The sequence below is a fragment of the Vulpes vulpes genome, chromosome 9, assembly GCF_048418805.1.
Source record: "Vulpes vulpes isolate BD-2025 chromosome 9, VulVul3, whole genome shotgun sequence".
NCBI classification, from domain to species: Eukaryota; Metazoa; Chordata; class Mammalia; order Carnivora; family Canidae; genus Vulpes; species Vulpes vulpes.
The window spans coordinates 78,237,790-78,259,465 of record NC_132788.1 but is presented as its reverse complement, the minus strand read 5'-3'; the positions used below and the strand labels follow the sequence as shown (position 1 = coordinate 78,259,465).

The window sequence follows — 21,676 nt, the reverse complement described above, 5'->3', positions numbered from 1 at the left end:
ACCTGAGCCAAAGGAAGACATTGAATCACTGAACCACCCAGGTGCTCTGGTTTTCTTCAATTTGAATACTGAAGCCTTTGTCATTGTGTTCTTTGTGTGAACTCTAGGGTGTAGGAGCCAGGGTAGGTAAATGTGAGCTAGGAAACAAGTGTTTATACCCTAGAGATAAACAGTTCTGGGACAGTCATATTTTTATTACGTCTCTCAGGATTTCTGTGATCCCTTAGATGGTAAGGGCTAATGTCAGATACCTTTTTATAGTTTCTGTAGTGCCTGGAGAACTTTAAAAAGAGAAGCAATCAGTAGCGGGTATGTAGATTGACTTCACAAGTGAGACTTATCTTGATGGTATTTGATTGATTTTAAATTTAGTTTAAATTTAGTTACAGTGTCCTATGTTGAAAAGATTTTTAGGGTGTGTGGAAATGTTGATTATGATGCTCCAGTTATCTTTGTACTTTTTTTTTTAAGATTTTAATTATTCATTTGAGATAGCACAAATGGGGGCAGAGAGAGAGAGGGAGAAGCAGGCTCCCCACTTAGCGGGGAGCCCGATATGGGGCTCGATCCCAGAACCCTGAGATCATGACCTGAACCAAAGTCAGATGCTTAACCAACTTAAAAAAAAAAAAAAAAAAAGATTTTATTTATTCATGAGAGAGACAGGCAGAGGGAGAAGCAAGCTCCCTACAGGGAGCCTGATGTGGGACTCGATCCTGGATTCCGGGATCAGGCCCTGAGCCAAAGGCAGATGCCCAACTGCTGAGCCACCCAAGCGTTCCCCCCCCCCCTTTTTTAAATTTTATTTATTTATTTGAGAGAGAGAGAGAGAGAGAACACACGGGCAAGAGAGCACATGCATGAGTGGAGGGAGGGGCAGAGGTTCCCTGTTCAGAAGTTCCCTACAGGGGGTTTGATTCCAGGATCATGGGATCATGACCTGAGCCAAAGGCAGATGCTTGGACTGAACCACCTGGGTACCCCACTATCTTTATACTTTCTTAAAAATACTTACCAAAGCCATTCAGTATCTATTTTCTCAATAAATGCTTGGGAAATGTATATACTGCCTTCCTATTTTAGTACCTTGTTTCAGATTCATGGATCGAAGATCTTTGGTTTCAGATTCATACAGGTGTGGTTGCTAGAAATAAGAGAAAGAAATAGAACTTAGGAGAAGCAATTTTCATGAGTAAAATAAAGAGCAATTGGAAACATTTAAAGCTGTCAATGGTCAGAAAGGTTTAGAGACCTAGAGAAAATAAGAAATAGTTTTGTTCCCTCATTGTTCTGTAACACATACTTTGATAGAAGATTGCTAATTTGCTAATAGACTCTTAGAAACAATAACATATTGTTATTGTTGGTATCCTTTGTGTCCACAATTGCTTTGTTGTAGCACTTCTAAGTATATGAAAGAAAGAAAAGCACAGTGCCCTAATAACCATCCCCTGTAGCAGCACCTTGATTAAAACTTAATGATGAATCAATAAAACTGTAATTACAACCTTCTACCTTATGTTTGTAATTTGGAATACAGTAAAATCAATCAAATAAGATTTAATATGTAACAACAGTAAGATAGTCTTTTGTGCCATTTTTATTAGGAAGTTTGCTGCACCAAATCTCTAAATCCCTGCCTCAATTATTTTGCAGCTCAGCTTTCATCAGACACAGAAGAAGCCCTGTGAGAAGTAGAATCTGTAATTAGATCAGAAGGGTTGGGGGCAGGTTTACTCTAATACGGCAGATGCTGTAACATTACAGCTATAGTGATGTTTTAAGTCTTTAAGATTTTACTTTTCCTAGGTCTTATCCTACTTTTGGCTTAAGTTCATATTGTTTGCAGAAATAAAAGAACATTGACATTTCATTGCAGCCTAATGCAGCCACTCTGAATTTAATGTGTGCATGGGTGACAGATGTGTGGATGTCCCTATATACATAGATGCAGGTTGATTATCCTTTTTGGCCACATTCTAATTTGGGATTGAGAAAGCTAGGAAATAAATCATATCATGTTTTGTAGATACTTTTCTGACAGCTTCTAATAGTAGTTCTCCAAGTGCAGCCCAGAGAACACCTACTTTAGATTCAGTTGCCTGGGCAGGTTACAAATGATGATTTTTGGAGATGGCACCCGGAACCCTGCATTTTATTTTATTTTTTAAAAAGATTTTTATTTGAGAGTGGGAGAGAGAGAACAAGCGGTGGGGAGGGGTGGGGGGTAGAGAGAGGCGAGAGACAGATGCAGACTCCCTGCTGAGCAGAGAGCCCAACGTGGGACTTGATCTAGGACCCTGAGATCATGACCTGAGCTGAAGGCAGATGCTGGATTGACTGAGCCACCCAGGAGCCCTGGAACCCTGCATTTTAAACAAAATTCCTAGGTATTCTGGTACTCAGTGATATTTAAGCACCACTGATTTAGAGTTATCAAAAATTTAAATGTATATTCCACTACCAAATGTTTTTACTGAATTGGTTCAGCAGTCCCACACTGAAGAATATGTTAGCTAGTGGCTCAAGGAGTGCCATATACTGATCAGAAGTGCAATTCCTTTTGTCTTCCTCAGAATTATATACTTTTAGACCTACTAAAAGGCCTAGTTTAATAAAGACTGGCTAGTTCTGAGGGTGGCAGTGCACTCAGACATGTCGATTTGGATTTTGGAAATAAAGTGAGGGTGGCACCAAGATCTGACATTTCCTTCAAGGCCCATGCCATCTAAGATGCCTGGAAAACAAAGGCAATTTATGTTGTTTAGCTTATCTACCAACTGACAAGGTCCTTGGACCTTCTATGTGCTGTAGTCCATACAGTGCTCATTGGTTATAAGCATATGGATTAAGTACATCATTAGCACCTCATTTTTTTTTCTAGCTTTCCCACTGAATTGGCTGTTTGGAAGTTCATGCCTTGATTCAGGGAGGAGTGTGTGTCAGCAACAAAACACATGTTAGTTACCATTGTGTTTTCCCAAGTGGGACTTAGGCCATTTTTGATTATGTTGTTAATATGTTTTAAAATACATTTATAGGGGCACCTGTCTGGCTATGTCAGGGGAGCATGCAACTCTTGATCTAAGGTTGGTTAGTTTGAGCCCACACAGGTTATAGAGATTTCTTTAAAAAAAATTAAGGATCTCCTGAGTGGGTCATCTGATTAAGCATCCAGCTCTTGGTTTTGGCTCAGGTCATGGTCTCAGAGTTGTGAAATCAAGTCCCATGTCACGCTCCTCACTCAGCAGGGAGTCTGCTTGAGATTCTCTCCCTCTTCCCCTCCTCTTCCCTCTCCACTCCCCACTCATACACTCTCTCTCAAATAAATAAACCTTTATAAAAAGACCCTGAATTCCTTAAAAATTTTTTATATGTATTTATAGTGGTTTTTTTTAAGATTTTATTTATTCATGAGAGACGAACAGAGAGAGGCAGAGACATAGGCAGAGGGAGAAGCAGGCTCCCTGCTGGGAGCCTGATGTGGGGCTCAATCCCAGGACCTGGGAACACAACCTGAGCTGAAGGCAGATGCTCAACTGCTGAGCCACCCAGGCGTCCCGTTGTGTACATATTTAAGCTCTCTGACAGTCTTCTGAGTTCAGTCAGCTAAGCACACCCTACTTTTCAGCTGTCTCAGCCATATGACCCTGAGTGAAAGTGAATGTGCAGAGCAGGGAGAAGAGGGGGACAGGACCTGAGAATCTGTCTGGCATGGCATGGCCCATGTCTGGTGATGATCCTGCTTAAAGTATAAGCATGAATGTACAAAGAAATTTTTCAGGGAGGCTTTATAAAGAACAGTTTTCCCCACCATCCCTCCAGTTTTTCTTTTTTAAAGATTTTATTTATTTATTTTTAAAGAGAGCAAGAGAGGAGTGAGAGACTGTGAGCAGGGAGAGGGATAAAGAGAGAGGGTGAGAATCTTAAGCAGAGTGTGGGGCTTGATGTGAGGCTTGATCCCAAGACCATGAGATCATGTCCTGAGCCGAAATTAAGAGTTGGCTGCCCAACCAACTGAGCCACCCAGTCTCCCCCATCCCACTAGTTTCTTAATGACTTCCTTCTTTAACACATTTCAGTTTGTTTTCTGTTTTATAGATTTTCTTTTCTTTCCTTGTTATAGTATGCAGCATTAGTTCAGATGATATTGATTCATCATCTAGGAGAGTGTATTTCATTGACTATCTTGTTTAATTAGTGGTCAAGAGGGAAGGGAAGCTCTGTTGGCTTTTTATTTAAGAGCAGCATCGGTTTTTGGAACACTAAGTTCAGTTTTATAGAAATAGTGAACAAGATTTTCATGTAAGATGAAGTTGAAATAGTTTCAAGCCACAAGAGTGTTACTTGGTCAGTTATTGCCATTACAGTGTAAGGAGGAAAACCAAATACTTCTCTCCAAGGACCAAACTGGTGATGATAGGATTAGTTATTTCTGAGCAAGTCTGCATTTGACAAACCTTTACATTTTCAGATGTTATTTTGTTAAAATTAGGGTTCTTGGTGGCATAATGAATTAAATGCCACTATTACAAAATTGCTTTGATTTGTAATTGTATACTTTTCAATATTTGAGTGCCTATTCTCTGTCGGACACTGATGGGTGCTTAAAAACACAGAACAATAAATATTGATTCCTGTCCTTGGGGAACGTATAAATAAATTGGATACATTTATTATAGAACTAGAGAATACATGAGGATTTCTGTAACGAGGTAGCATATGGATCATAGATGACAAGTAACACAGATCAGAGTTGGAACTCTGACTTGTCACATAGCTTATTTGCTGTGTGTCCATAGACAATTTACTTAACCTCACTGTGTTGCTGTTTTCCTTATCTAAAAAAACAGGATTAATGCGCCTCACTCACAGTTCTTCTAAGGATTAAGTGATATACATCACTTAAAAAGTGCTCAGCCTAGCATCTAGTCCAGTAAATATTGGTTCCAGTCCATGTCACACAAAGTGCAGGATGTAGCACAATTTTAGAGTTTGGGGAAGGAATCACTTCAGAAGATGATGAAAATTCAGAGAATTTCAGTGACTCGTTCAAGGTTTCCCAGCTGCTGTGGACCGTAAAACACTATTGTAGAATGAATGGTTTAGACAGACACTTCTCTGCATACTTCCAGGAGCACTTTCGTCTTTTACTTTTCATAATATTTTAAAAATGGCAAAAGTGGTGCAGAATTGGCAACGAGATGTGTATTACTCTGGTAATATTGTGAATTCTGAACACTTTTTTTTTTTAAGATTTTTATTAAGTAATCTCTATACCCAGTGGGGCTCGAACTGACAACCCAAGATCAAGAGTTGCATGGTCCACTGACTCAGCCGGTCATATGCCCCGTTGTGGGTTTCTTAAAATAAGAAAAGGTTAGAGTTCTAAAATGTGCTGTTGGTTACTATGGTAGACAAAGAAATGGTCCCCTAAAGATATCCTAGACCCTAAAATCTGTGAATGTGTTATCTAGCATGGCAAAAAGGACTTAGCAGACAAGATCAAGTTAAGGATCTTGAGATGGGAAGATTTTCCTGGATTATCTAGGTGAGCCCAGTGTAATTATAAACATCCTTACAAGAGGAATACAGGGAAGCTGAGGAGAGAGGCTTTAAGATGCTGTGCTCTGTCTTAGAGAGGGACCACAAACCACAGAATGTGGTAGCCTCTAAAAATGAGGGAATAGATGCTCCCTTAGAGCCTCCAGAAGGAATACCACCTGGCTGACAATTTGGTTTCAGCTCAGTAAGACCTCCAGAATTTTACAAGTAAATTTGTGTTATTTTAAGGCTCTTACTGTATGGTAATTTATTAGAGCAGCAATAGGCAAGTAATATAGTTAGCATTAGATGTCAGTCTCCTCCACTATCAGATTTTATGTGTGTTTAAGTCTACACCTCTGTCCATGGGGTTTTTGTCACCTCCTGTGAAACCACAGCTCATTTCTGTTACGGAAAGGAACAAAAGTGAAAAAGCCATTTAAGGCTAAAGTTTTGTGTAGAATTGTGTGAACAGCCTTCACAAAGCCTAAAAGATGATGTAATTATTTTTGTTGAAAAGATTATTAACCTGATAATCCAGACTTCTGCCTAGAGTCTGGATTATCAAGGATAGTAGTTTTGTCAGAGCCAAGACTAACAAAAATGAAAAAATTTTATTCTAGTGTCTATGGGCTGTTTATGTGAGTGGAAAGAATCTAGATGTAAGAAATGTATTATGGGGGGACGCCTGGGTGGCTCAGTGGTTGAGTGCCTGCCTTCAGCCCAGGGTGTGATTCTGGGGTCATGGGATTGAGTCCCATGTTGGGCTCCCTGCATGGAGCCTGCTTCTCCCTCTGTCTGTGTCTCTGCCCCTATCTCTGTGTCTCTCATGAATAAATAAAATTTTTAAAAAAAGAAATGTATTATGAATTTAGGTGCCCCATCAGTGGATAAAATTTAAACTCTAAGGATGGTAAATCAGGAGTTAGAAAATTGCTGTTAGGATTATTTTATTGGCAGCTGTGATTCCATTAGTAACCAGGAGATGGCAGAGTTGACACACAGATGAGCTGTTCCATCCTAGAGGTTTTGATTTTAAATGGTGGTCTGGAAAGGTACGTTAGGTATTCTTAATTTGGAAACCTGCTTCCCAGAATTTTGAGAATTGTACAAAGAAGGTGAAATAAAATACAACTAAGTTGTGCATTTCAGAAATTTTCAGGGTGTTGAGGTTCCTCTCCCTCTTACTCATTTATCACATTGGAGTTTACTCTGCAAAGCCCAAAGCAGCCTTTGCTTTGAATGTGATTAAATTTTGGCTGTATTCCCCTTATTTAGGTTTCTCTGTTGAGCTTACTGTAGGTTTGCCTGTCTAAACATGAAGAACTAGCTCATACTGAACTTTGAAACTTTAATTTCATTGGGTGTACATATATATGATAGATCTTTGATGAGAAATAATTCTCGAGATGATAACCAAAAGATATGGTTTCACCCTTACTTCCTAACCCAAGTAGTGCTCTGACCCTCCCTAACCTTTGTCTCAGATTGATATGTATTTAATCATGCTGACAATTGGCTTCTAGTATCGGAGGCCTATTAACAGGCTGTTGATTAGGTTTCACCAAGAAAAATAAAAATCAGATAAGTTACTGTGAGCTGTGTTGGCCTGGTTGGGGAAAGGATCTTAATGGAAGACATTATTGGTGATGCCCAGTGACCTTGAAGAGCATTTCAAGAGTGAGAGGACAGGGGTGCCTGAGTGGCTGAGTCTGTTAAACATTTGCCTTTGGCTCAAGGTCCTGGGATTGAGCCCTGAATTGGGCCTGCTCAGTGGGGAGCCCATTTTTCCCTCTCTCTCTGCCTCTCCCCTGACTCCTGTGCCTGCACACACCCTCTCTCAAATGGATACATCTTAAAAAAAAAAAAAAAAAAAAAAAAAAAAGATGAGTGAGACAGTGACAGGTTGGCTGTGTAGAAGGTAGGTGGCTGTGGCAATGAAAGAACCAGAAAGAACCAAAGATTTAGCAGCATCTCCCTCCCTCCCTCTTCCTCCTCTGCCCTCATGCCTTTTATCAAACGGGAGGGTGAAATTCACTGTAATTTTTCCCCTTTTTACATAGTTAGTCGTAGCACCCATAGTTTTATATCTTGGTGGTTAGTAAATGCTAGATGGAGACATTCAGGTCTCCATTGCAAAAAACAATTCAAGTTAAACACGTCAAGTAAGTTTTTATTTACCTCAAAGAAAGAAAAACCTTGACAGCTGGTTGATATCATTGATAATGATATCAATTTTTAATCTGAAGTTTGTCATGCTTTTTGGTATGTTTAATTCTAATGAAGCCAGTATTACATTTTAATGCTGACAAAAGATGGGAACATATTTTTTATTTATGTAAAATCTTAGTCATTTTGTCTTCTGATAGACCTCTGACATATAAAACACTCTTGGGTTTAATGAAAATGCCACCATTCCTGTGTCATGGAATCATACTGAACCCTAGATTTGTGAGGAAAGAATGCTCTAAAGAATGGATTTACCAAGAGACCCACAGATAACATTATTTCCTTTCATGGAATCACAATCCTGTAACATGTTTTTGTTCTTGTGCAGTGAAATACCCTGTTGTGGCTCAGATTCAAATCCAAGAAAGATCAGAGTTAATAGAAAACCAAATTGAAGGCAGTGGAGTCACTGGAAGAAATAGACAGTGGCCTCTCTCTTATGCCAAAATTGCCATGCCGTGCAAGTCAGGAAGCCGTGCTGGGGTGCTTTGTACCTCTTCAGTTAGCGAGATTGTTTTTCATCTGAGAACCTTTTCAAAGTTTTTGTTTTGCTTCTGTATTTTTAAGAAATAAAAATATAATGTAAGAACATGAAGGGTTATGAAGCATGAAGTTCCATAAATATTTATACTAAGCCACACAAGGAGACAATTCCTATTTTCTTGACATATTGGGGTTGTATTTCACTCTTGACCTCTTGAATTGAAAAATACAAGGAGTTAGTGAGCTTTTTTCCTTCTTTTCTCTTTTCTTTTTTATTTATTTTCATTTCTTTAATGAGTTTTAGATGGTAGGAGCTATCCTTTTAGGTTCATGTAAGTTTCAATGATCTTTATTTTCTGTCCTTGTTTATAAGTATGACTTTAAAAGTTTACACACTTATCAAGAGTAACATGATTTATGCCCGGTTTTAGGCCTTAGTGGTAAGGTGTTTAATTTGTTTTTTGCATGTGTGATTATCTCTAAATTAAAAATAAGTATTTGTCAAGGCTAATAAGTAGGATTGCATTGAAAAGCATATTTTAAAATTATTTTTAAAGATTTTAGTTTTTTATTAGAGTGAGAGAGGGAGAACATGATTTGGGGGAGGGTCACAGGGAGAGGGAGAAACAGACTCACCGCAGAGTGGGGAGCCCAATGCGAGGCTCAATCTCTGGACCCTGAGATCATAACCTGAGCCAAAATCAGATGCTCAACTGCTTGAGCTACCTAGACTCCAAAAAGCATTTTTTAAAATTAGCCCTTTCATTTTATTTTCTCCCTCAATTAAAATCTTTGGTCCATAGCAGATATATTTACTCTTTGATATTATGTTAAAGAAAGTAGTCAAGTAGTAACACCTGTTGGTTTTAGAGAATTTAGAAATGCTGGTAGGCAGAAAAGAAGTAGCAAAATTACCTGTAATCCCACTTTGTGTGTGTATGTGGGCAGGGGGCTGTCTAGGATGCTGGGGTTGGGAACTAGTTGAAGCTGGGGTGGTTAGTAGGATAGAAGATGAGGTGTAATCAGCTGACAAGCAGTCTTGGATCTATTGCTGTGTGCATTATTGACAGTAAAGGAAAAGCCCTTTTGATTCCTTCTTTCAACCTATTTGAAATGGCTGTCATGTGAACACTAGATGATGCTGTTCTAGCTGTTGGGGATTCAGAATGAGTAAGTAAATAAGCAAAGTGTTTCTTGCCATTGAGGCCCTCATAGAGAGGAGAGATGGACTTAGAACAATGTATGAGGATTGATACAGGCAAGACAAGGGAGGAGAGGTTCTGGGCTGACAAAATAATGCATGTCCATTAAGAGTCCAAGTTCTTTAGGTTGAAAAAATACCTTTTGATGTCTTGCACTGAGCATGTACATTATCCCTTTTTAACTATAATTTTTTGCTTATGAAGAAAATTTCAATTTTCACAGCAGTTACTTCTTTTTTAGGATGTAATCAAATTATATATTTTAGGTTGCCTGCCTGATTCGAGTTCCTTCAGAAGTGGTTAAGCAGAGGGCACAGGTATCTGCTTCTTCAAGAACATTTCAGATTTTCTCTAACATCTTATATACAGAGGTGAGATGTATTTTTAAACTATTTTTCTTTATTGAGAAAGGTTTTATAGTAATTAATATGAATACTGTGATTTTTCAGATCCGAAGTCTTAGAAGAGACCATAAAGCTTAATTTAATGCCCAATCACAGCAACTTTTTATACTAACGATATCTCTGCCTTTCCGTTTTCAAATTTAATTTTAATTTTTTTCCCCAAATTTCTAAACAACACATACTGAGTTGTGTATATGTCCTACATTGTAATTGTCCTGTACTAGTTTCAGAATCAGACATGGAATAAATTGTGAAAATGTGGAGTGAATAAAGCTGTCATATTAAAATGTTACTACAAATTTGAGGACCCAAGGAAGAGAAGTATAAGAATGGACATAGAGGGACGCCTGGGTGGCTCAGTGGTTGAGTGTCTGCCTTTGGCTCAGGGCGTGATCCTGGAGTTCTGGGATCGAGTCCCACATCGGGCTCCCTGCATGGAGCCTACTTCTCCCTCTGCCTGTGTCTCTGCCTTCTCTCTGTGTCGCTCATGAATAAATAAATAAAATCTTAAAAAAATGGATATAGAGACTAGCATTATAACTTTTATGTTAAAATTAATTCCTTTTTTACTTGTTAATGTTATGGGTCAGAAGTTAATCTTGCTGTCCATGTCACTAGGGACCATCGAACTGCTCTTCTTTGTATTCTTTACAGAAGCCTTTCTTTTTTTTTTTTTTTTTTAATAGTAATTAGTCATGTGGAAATTTTCAATGTGTCTAGGTTTTAGAAAACATTTTTCTTAATGGTCCCTTTGTCACTTAGGTGAGGAGATACTGAGTATTTAATCATAGGACCATGAGAGCAACTCAGTAAAGGGACCCTGTTGTTAGTCAGGTGGACAGTTAAATAAATCAGGGCTTGTCCAGAGATATTTATTACCATGGAGAGATTATTAATGAATTTCTGGTGTCTTCTGATTGAAACTATGAAATCTAATTCTATTTTTATATGAAAGGATGATTGGCATTTGGTGCATTTGCTTTTTGGAATATTTTTATATAAAACACCTCAAGTATAATTTTCAGGAGCAGAAATTTTGAAAACAATTGAAGTGGTCAGTTTGATTATTTTAGAGATGTTCCTGTTTTAAGGGGAGCTGACCTGAGCCTTATGTACTTTAGGTCGGTTTGTAACCTTTAACGTCTTATGGAACTGTGCTCATTGTGAATGTTTTAAAACTCTGACTTCAGAAAAGGTAAATTTGCCTTTCTCAGAATGTCATTCCAAACTTTATGCTATTCTGACTTTCTGAGCTCTTGGTCTTTTGTTTGTTTCAGGGCATCCAAGGATTGTATCGAGGCTATAAAAGCACAGTTTTAAGAGAGGTAACTCACTTAATTTCCAGTATTGAAGTATGAAAGAATGCTATGCCTTGTTGAGTAAATTTATTCAGAGAAATTTTTATTTAAAAAATCAAAAAGGGGAATTATCACTTTTTGAAACACTGTTTAGTCTTATCCTGGTTCTTAGCTCTGATGAATGGGCAGAATGGGTTTGCTGGAAGAATTGTCCCCCAGATGAGAATGGCACTCATCCTGTGCTTCATTGTTGCTAGAGTGGCCAAATGTTTTCGGCTGAAATAGTAAGAAACAACTACTAAGGGTAACATACCAAGTTAATAATTATCAGAATACACAAAATTAATGAAAAATTGGTAATGAAAGAAGCACTTGAAGAGACAAGTGTCTCAGAAGTCTGTATCATGCAGTCAACTCTTGCCTTCCTCATAACAAGATATGATGAGCTGGGAAATTCCATCTGTACTGGAGTGCTGGCCGTGTGGGTGGCTTGCCACCCAGTGTGCCCCCAGCAGCCACTTAACCTTTTGCGACTTCTAACTCTGAAATTCTGGGATCCATTACATTTCTTCTTCTTTTAGTTGAAAAAGCAAAGTGATTTTAGTATATTCTTATGGGAAGTATGTTTTAATTTTTACCTCATGTAGAGGACGATATTTTGAAGTTCAAAAGTTGATTTATACAAGATTTATGGCAAGTCTTTGGTTTGGGATATAATTTTCTTTCTTCCTTTCTTTCTTGCTTTATTGAGGTGTAATTGACAACTAAAATAGTAAGATATTCAAAGTGTACAGTGTGATGATTTGATGTATGCATATATACATTGTGAAAAGGATTGGGACAGATTTTCTATTAAATAAAATATAAAGAGGAATCTGCATACCTATGCTCTGTATTCTTTTTTTCTATTTGGAATTCCCTAGGTGCTAAAATGTTTGCATTTATAAAAATGTTTTTAATGTAAATAAACATTGCAATAATTAGTAGAACATTGAAATTGTTTGAAGTCCCTAATTTTATTCCCAGGTTGTTTTTGTTTTGTTTTTTACTATAGACTACAGTCTCTTTTATGAAACACCAACACTGGTACATGTTATTTGAAGCTTTGATTTCTGCAGTGTAACAGCCTTTAGGGTAGTGTGGTGTAGTTAATGTAGATCTTTGAAAAACTTATTTTGAAGGAAAACTGAATGTTTCAAAATTAGTTTATTTGTGTGATGGTGAACTTCTGTTTTTCAAAAATATCACCCATACTATATCTTCATTCTGTACTTATTTTCTAACTCACTAAACATGTGTGATTTACTCAGATTTCACTAGGGTACAGCAAACCAGGGGTGGGGGGACACTGAACCTTTTTTATTTTTCTGAGAGATGCTGAATAAATGAATATATTTATGTGCCGGGCAATACTGGTTTTGCATACAAACAGATAAAACACATGGTTACAACTGCATTCTATTCTTTTAAAAATTTGTTTTGACATATGTCACACTAATAATTAATTTCTAGGCTTCAGATTTTGCAAATAGTATGACCCTACCGAGATGACTTTGTTTACTGAAAATGGCAGTGCTTTGTTGGAAATTTAATTGGGGTCTTCTGCATTATGCGTATTCATAAAAGATCCTTCAGAACTGATTTTAGTTGAAATATTGCTTTTGTACAGATTCTCTGATAGAACGAGAGAAGAATTATCACTGAATGAAACAAAGCTTCTTTTCAGAATGGAAATATAAGAAGTGATATATCTACTTTAAACAAAATTTTTACATTACAAATAGTTTCAATTCCTACATTATTCTGACACCAATATCAAATCTTTTTGCCAAGAGCTTGTCTGATTGTTTCAATAAGAAAATACATTGAAGCCTTAGTGAGAATCACCAGGAAACTCATATGGTTATTCTGTGTACAATTTTTCCTTTAAAACAAGTTTTATCTCCCTAGTGGTAGCCTATTAGAATGAGATTGAAGTTTGAATCCATGCATTATAAGATAGATTATGTCTGTTCTTTAGATTTTGTGAATGCCGTCCTTTTTTTTCTTTTTTTCTGTGTTTGATGTTTTTGGAGATCGAGTGTTTATCCCTTATGTTCTCTTAAATTATTTTAGTTACTGTGAATTTTAGATGGAGTCTAAGCAAGGTCAACAGATTATACCTCATCCCTTCAGTATTCGTTTGTCTCATGATCTTGGCCAAATTAGATGCGGCCAAGCACTGTGCTGGAGTAGTGTCATTGTAATAAGATGGAAATGTGGAGCAAAACCACAGCTGCTTTCCTAGTCAGACTAATTTCAGAATGTCCATTGTCCTGAAAGTTCTATGGAGAGCAGCCTCATGATCTTCTTTGTGGGACTTCTAAAGAGGAAGAAAGCTGAGAAAGACAAGTTGTTTCAAAAGAAGTAAGAATGAGTTAAGCTCTGCAAATGCATTTTATCCATAGATTCTCCTTAGCATCATTTTAAAAGTGCTTACTCTGTGTTGGACACCATGCAGAACATTTTTGCCCTCAAGGATTTATGTTCTTGTGGGAAAATGACTAGGAATAGATAACTTTATAGTGCTCTGGTGATACATAGGTACAAAATGTGGCTGGGGTATAGAGGAAGCAGTGCTTGAATGGTACTTAGTATTTGTTGCATTGATATAAATGAAATGATGACTTAGTTCTCAAAGGTGTGGCAATTAGAAATAGTCGAGACAGGCAGTGGCAGATGTAACATTATGAGCAAAGGCACAAGGGTGTAAAAGCACCTGTATACCTTGCTTAGCTCAGCAGCATTGGGGTTTTCATGCCTACAGAAGAGGCAAGAGTGATTTCCCTCTACCTCAGTCCAAGTGAGGATGCAGGGAGGCACTCAACCAGGTAGGGTATTTGCAAGAAGAGGTTGAGCCTCCCTGTAGCTGGATCCCTGCCAGGGGACTGTAGTACATCACATGCGAGTAAGCCTTGGAAGAGCCTAGCATGTGTCCCCCAGAATTTGGAGACTAAGTTACTGGTGTTTGACTCTTGTCTGCATAAATCTGATGGTAAGATGGCAGTTGGAGCTGCCTCAGTGGCAGGGAAGATGTTGCCATTGTGATCATGAATGACTCCAGACTTCTTTTTGGTAGATAAGAGTAGCTGCTATGGAGAAGTAAGATGGGTAAGGATTATCTCCTTTCTCTCCCCACAGCTTTGCTGCCAGGCTTCAATGAAAGCAGCTCTCCCACCAAACTCTGTTACACATGCAGTCAAAATCAAGCAGACCAAACAGATCACTCAACCTGTTCTATAAGTTCATTGAAGCCTTGGATCTGTCCCTTTAGGGCCTCCAAATTACCACGGGTTGAAAAGTTCACTTCCTGGTAGCTTTTCCATTGTAGTTACCCTTCTTGTCTATTTTAGATAGTAGAATTCTGCTCATGCAGTGGCTGGAAATGGGTACCTTTAGGAATCAAGCCTCAGGATTATCCTTCAGTGTCTACCCCAGCTCTGTTGTCTGCTCCCTCAGTTTTTCTCCCCCTCAAACTCTTTTTTTTTTTTTTAAGATTTTATGTATTTATTCATGAGAGACACATAGAGGGGCAGAGACACAGGCAGAGGGAGAAGCAGTCTCCATGCAGGGAGCCCAACGTGCGACTTGATCCCGGAACTCCAGGATCACGCCCCGGGCCAAAGGCAATGCTAAACTGCTGAGCCAGTCGGGCTGCCCTGCCCCTCAAGCTCTTGATGTTATATAAATCTGTATGTTTTACCAGAGACATAGGTGTTCATTTGTTTCTTTAGCAAAATATTTTCGGGGTGACTTTTTTTAAATCACTTTGTAAAAATGACCATCTCAATTTTATGCTTGCATAGTACTCCAGTGTATACATGAGCCATTGGTTTCTTGTTGGTGGACATGACAAACATCTTGCAGTGAATGTTCTTGTTCTTATGTCATTTTGTATATGGTTGAGGATGTTTGTAGATTAAATGCCCAAAGTGAGATTGCTTGGCTAAAGGTGTATTACATTGGTAATTTTGATACATATGGCCAGTTTGCCCTTCGTGGAAATACCAGTCAACACTGTTTTTTTTTTTTTTTTTTTTAAAGACTTTATTTATTTATTAGTACAAGCAGAGGGGAAAGGAGAAACAGGCCTCCCTACTGATCAGGGAACCCAGGGCAGGGCTTGATTCCAGGACTCTTGTCTGTTGAGGCAGACACTTAACCGACTGAGCCACTCAGGCACCCCCCAGTCGACACGTCTGTCAGCAATTTAGGAACTCTTTTCCTCTGCCTTACCAACGGTGCTAGCAGTCTGAGAGGTGAAAGCTAGTTTCAGTATAGTTTTAAATCTGAGACTGGGCATGTGAACATATATCCAAGAACTATTTTATTTCCTTTACTGTGAACTGGTTGTTTGAATTAAAGTCCTGGTGAGAATGAGATGGAAAGATCCATCCATGTGCTTTCTAGAGAGCCTGTCATGTGGGATGTGTTTAGTATGCTTAGCAACTGGGAGGGCTTTTGACAGGAAATAACACCTAAGTGTGAAAGGCACCTCTGCCCGGAACCAGCTGCCTGCTCTTGGCAAGTTACTTAACCTCTCTGAGCCCAAGTTTGCCCATATGCTCTAAGAACTTTGCATAGACTATTCTCATTGAACTCTCTCAGCAGTCTTACGAAAGAAGTATTACAGCAATATGGTCTGCTAGGGGACTCAGATGAAGAAACCTGACTCTAGGTTGTGAGGTCCTTGAACAGCCATACAACCTTGATCTGTGTTTAAACATCCCAATGCCATTTCATGATGATGAGTAATGATTGTGTTTGAATTAGAGGCCAGCTGTTGGTATTACTTTGAAAGCTTCTCAGCCACAATTGGAGAATGTCTTTTAGAGAGGAATTTTCTATTCAGTTAACAAAATGCAACCTGCAACTGATTTTATATTCACTGGCTACTTCTGTAGGAAAAACAACATATTGGTTATAATAATGTAGAGTTGCCCTTACTGGTGTTTTAGTTGGTCAAAATTAGTAATGTAAATATGTTGGGAACTTTTTTTTTTTATTGTTCTCTTTTGGGTCACATTGATAATTTGCTGGAATTTATTTCCCAAGTAAGATTATACATTTAGAGAAAGGCTTTCTTACTGAGATTGCAACACTTGAATGTTTTCCATTGAAAGATGTTTTGAAGCATCTGTAGCTAGAACTTCTGTTACTTATTTACCATCCTTCAGCCTGTGTACTATTTCCTGCTTTCATTATAGTAAAAAGAAAAAGAAAAAAAAAAAAAAAAAACCAAACCCAGCACTATCTGATAAGAAAGGATTTTTTCTCCTGGTGTCACTGCTGTGTATCCATCTCTCTGCATATGTTTATATTAAATTGTTTTCTTTAATTTCCTTCTTTCTCTTGTGGTTTGTCGTTAACCTTTTCTTTCTGTTTGGCTTCATACAATTATGCCTTGTGTAGTTAGATACCATATAAATTTGCCTTGAAAAGAGCTATTGGATTTTTGCCTCTCTGTAGCATGCACAGGCTTGTAGCATAACATAATGCCTTCCACAAAATTAGCACTCAGTAAATATTTGTTGATCTTTCATTCCTTTAAGTCTGATTAATTTTTATTCAGATGCTGCTAGCCATGATTGACCACTTTAGAATGCTGAGGCAGCTCTAGGGGGACTGGGAATTAGGCAGGGTGGTGGCTCAGACTTTTGATACACTCCATTATAAGACCTTTGCTTTAGATAACTGATGAGGTACACATATAGATTTCTAAGATTTCATTCTTCTTAAACCTTGAAAGAATCATTTTTATAAGCCTGGTTTTATCACAAAAGTAGGAATTGCTGTAATAATTTACTTATTTTCTATATCCTAGTAATTCCACCAAAAAGGAAAAAGGTGATTATAAATCTTTTCAAACTTTGAATGTGAAATTGTTTTTTGCTTAAAATCCAATGCAAACATATTGAACCCTGTTTTAATCCTACATAATTCATTTTATTAACTATGACCAAACAGAACATCTGTTAAAATTCCATAATGTTAGCTTCATGGGAAAAGAAAAAAAAATCTGTTTGCTTTTGGAATTTTTCCATTGTTTTATTGTCCAGGCTCTCAGTAAATGTGTAACGGGATGTTCTTATTAATGGGAATATTAAACAAATGAAGATGAGATACCCCCTTTAATCACAGAGGTTTATAAAATGAGTCACTTAATTGCATTTACAGTATCATAACTTTATATTGTAGAGATGTTCTATGGAGAAGGAGTGATGGTTCATTCTTTGAGAACCTAAAGTTGTTACTCCTCAGATATGAATTTTAGCCTGCAATTTTTCATCATCTCTTAAATAAACAAACATTTTTAGAAAGAACCATTTAGTAAAATTATCTTAATATAGAAAAATTACTCTAGCCCTTCAGTGCATATTTTCTCATGTTTTGTTTACAAGAAACCAGCTGCTATTTACTTTTCTCATTCTTTGGACACATTTCCTTTGCTCTGTGCAGTTTTGAAAATGCTGCCTATTTCCATTGTTGCAAGATGGCAATGCTGTCTTGAAGGGACACCAGTTCCTGTGGATAGGTTTTACCCACTCTTCTATGTACACACATAAGAAAGCTACTGGTTAAAGGTAGAAATGATCTCAAAGCTCTTCTTCATTTTAAATGTTAGCATCATAAACCATTATGTTGAAGTACCTCTCTCTCTCTGTTGTTTGTATTTTTCATCCTATATGAAATATCCTCTTCATCTCTGTAATCAGTGTAGATTGCATTTAAGCTGCAAATAAGAGAAAATCTGATGCCATTGGCTGTAGTAGGCAAGGGTTTTCCCCCTCCCTGTGTAACAAGAAAGATGTAGTCATTTGAGTCTGAGGCTGATGCTGATTAAATCAGAGCATATACAGGAAACAGGCTCTTTCATTCTACTTGGTTAACTTTAATACTCTGGCTGCTTTACTCATGGTCACAAAATGGCTGCTCCATTTTAGGCATCATGGTCCTCTTCCAAGCCTGAAGAATGGGGAAGGGCTGGAGATAGTACTAGCTTGTCACTCTGTGTACTTGGGAAACAAAAGCTTTCTTGTACCAGGTGTCTTAGTGCCTTCCTGAGTTGAATGGGGAGTAGGAAGTATGTATGGATCTTTTCAGTGTAGGCAGTGGAGCCTGGCAGATGGGGTTGGGACTGCTGTTCCTGAGTCGCCCTGTAGTGTCTGCCGTATTCTGGCTACCCATGCTTTTCTAGCTCAGGTTCCATTTCTTCAGAAAGGAAACCATATTATATACCTCACTTCATCCCATTCTCTGGTACCCTCTTGAGGATATCCAGAGCACTTGTCTGTTCTTTAAACCGTAATATCTGTTCTTTTTGTTGCCTTTGTATTTTTGGGCACCAGTGTGGAAACTTTTCTTTAAAAATCACTTGGTGGTTCCTTTGTAATTTTGAATTGTAATTATTCTGAAAGTGGGAGTTTACTTCAAACTTACTAATTTTTTACACAGTTTTGATTTTAAAGTTAAGATTGCAGAATACCTTTTTTTTTTTTTTTTTAAGATTTATTTATTTGAGAGAGAGTGAGAGCACAAGTGGACTGAGGGGCAGAGAGAGAAACAGACTTGCCACTGAGCAGGGAGCCTGATGCAGGGCTTTGATCTTGTACTCAGGGGATCCCAGGATCATGACCTGAGCCGAAGGCAGACACTTAAACAACTGAGCCATCCAGCCACCCCTAATTTTAAAGTTAAGATCTCAGAATACCTCTGTTGATATATGTAGGCATTTTTCTTAAAAATATACATAAATCACAATTGAAATAATGGCTAGTGCTTGCTTAGTACTTACCCTGTTCCACTTAAGGTACTAAGTTCTTCACGTATAGTACTTCATAGAATCCTCTCAATAACCTGAAATATCCCTATTTTATAGAAACTGAGGTTTGGTAAGTTTGTGGTTCACTCAAAGTCTTGGATCCAGTAAGGGAGGGAACTGAAGACTCCTGAGCCCATGATCTGAATCCCTGTGGTCACCTGTACATTTTGCATTTTATATGCAAATAAGTTTTTCTAGGGAGGAACATATTTCAAATTAGTGGTATCTTTCTTCAATTCTTATACCTTTAAGTAGGCATTAGTGCTAGGAGTTTGGGGAAAAATATGTTCTTAGCAACGAGGAGTCTACATGACTTTAAAAGAAAAGTTAGAGTATATAAACCTAGAGAATCTGCTTCAATAGAGATGCTCATGAAGGACAGTGGCTCACAAGTGCATATTATCCCATATGTTTGTGTGATTAGCTCTTATCCGATAGGCGGTACTTCACATGTTGCTTCTCTGAGGGGTCTACTGTGACCTCTTTAGCTAAAACACTCTTGCCCCGGCCCCAAGCACTCATTTGGTACCCTACCTTTGCATTCTTATCTGAAATAATCTTTTCTTGTTTATACACTTATTACCTGCTTCCCTCCCCAAATAAAAATATATGCACTGTGAGCATATATTAACTTCTTTCTGTTAGCTCAACACCTACAGGAATGCTTGACATGTAGCACACTCAGAAAATATTTAATGGACAAATCAATGACTTAATCATATTTGCTTCTTAGAAGTAGACTAGTTTTAAAGTACTTAGATATTGAAAATCTCTAGCAGATGCTTAGGCTAAGTTGGATTTGGCAAGAATTATGGAATCATCACTTAATTCCCAAGCAAGGTAGTGTTTCCCTGTCATGTAAACTTGCTGCACTTCAAATAAAGTTAATTTTCTCCTTGCCTTTTACCATATTTCCTGGTATATGGTGCCTTCCACAAATAGTCTGTTATGATTTTGTCATTTCTAGTTAAGGGTTGTTCCTATGAATGTTTCATATATTTAAAACATTTTTTCAAATGATGTAAGAAAATAGCAAGCAACTTATTCATGAAGAAAATCTTTCATCAGATATAGGCACGTTACATACACTGAACACTGTGGGTCAGAAATTATTCTTGAGATTCTGAGTAGTGTATAATATCTTACTGTCTGAACAAACATTATTTTATAAGGAGAATTAAGAAACAAAAGAAAACCAAGTTTGAAGGAAAAATTTAGAATTTTTTGTGCGTAATTCAAGTATTGTGTTTGAAGGGAATCATTTAAAGGACCTTTTGAAAATGATTGTGTGTTTGACTACTTGGTTGCACATACCTTAGGATTATATAATGTTAATAGTCACAATTTGAATTCTGATCATTTACTTCACATATATTTTTCTAAGCCTTAGCTAAAACTCTAGGATGTTTGCCCTGTTTTATAGATCAGTAATCTGAGGCTTGGGGAGATAAGCAGTGCAGATAGTATGTGGCAGGACTGGAAGCAGAAGCCATGCCTTTGTGATCCAAAGCCTGCGTTTGTTACACCCTGCCTCTTGCTCATGTTTTGCAGATAAATCCACTGTTCTTTCCTCTTGGAATTTTTCAGTAGATCAGAAAAATAAAGTGATTTGAACCAAATCTGTTGACTTGAAATGGAGCACTATTTCTGAGGGTTAGGATTCTGAAATGTAGAAATGGAGCCATATATTCAAGTAGAACACAACCAGATGTTTCTAAAGTAGAATTAATATGATTTCAGTATCCTTCCTCCAGGCTTTGTGAAGATGGCTTAAAAATGCTTTGGCTGCTTTTAGACTCTGTCCTTTTCTCCGTGGGCTTCAACATGTGTTCTGAGAAACAACACAGTAGTGGGAAAAAGCTGGTCATCTTTGGCATTGAAATGGTTTTGGTATTAGGCTAAGTAATTAATAGATAATTATTGACTAATGGAGAAGGGGAAAGTGGTGAGAGAGAAGACTGTTTCTTTTCCTTTGAGAAAATACTTGGCTTTTTAAATTGAATTTGCTGATACAGACGTTGAACTAAAATAATACACTAGAGGGTGCACAATGCCTGTGTTTTACATGTTAGTGGCAGAAACTTCCATTTATGATCTTGGAAAACTCTTGAAGTGATTGCTTTGGTGCCTTTAAAGATGGTTCGAGTTAAGAAGTGAAACGCCAATATAATAAGTAGTATTTTCCAATCCAAGGTTCCTAAATAAATAAATTTATCTTTTGGTAAATGTATGCACAAATTTTTATTTGGGTTCGAATTTTAAAATTTTTTGTCACGGAAAAATGTCAAGGTACACAAAAATAGATCAGTAAAATGAATCTCTCTGGGCCTGTCACTCAGTTGCAACAAGTATCAACTCTTGGCCAATATTGTTTCATCTCTACTCAGACCCACACCCCTCCCCCACTTACATTATTTTGATGCAAATATTACATATTACATTATTTTATCCAAAAATCCTTCACTGGGTGCATCTCTAAAAAGTAACAACAGGTGGCTATATTGTTAAATGTAACCAGAATGCTAGAACGAACTATGTCTGGGGAGGAGTATAAAGTGAGCAAAACCACATATTTCATTCCAAAGATTCAATAGATTTCATCTAAGGCTAACAAATTAAGAAACATGCTTAAGTATATTGTCCAGAAATATGGAT

General features: G+C 37.6%; 1 protein-coding gene across 5 annotated transcripts in view; it reads left to right on the top strand.

Annotated features, from left to right (window-relative positions):
- SLC25A26 (solute carrier family 25 member 26) overlaps positions 1 to 21,676 on the top strand; it is a 129,510-nt gene that overhangs the window by 22,679 nt on the left and 85,155 nt on the right. For 3 of the 5 annotated variants that reach the window (XM_072720502.1, XM_025985030.2, XM_072720504.1), the window contains 2 exons: positions 9,725 to 9,829; positions 11,140 to 11,187. The exons of 1 other annotated variant lie outside the window; for it this stretch is intronic. In XM_072720502.1, coding sequence (XP_072576603.1) covers positions 9,725 to 9,829; positions 11,140 to 11,187 — 153 coding nt within the window. The remainder of the gene's footprint in view (positions 1 to 9,724; positions 9,830 to 11,139; positions 11,188 to 21,676) is intronic. One more of the 5 variants, XM_072720503.1, reaches the window with a different exon arrangement.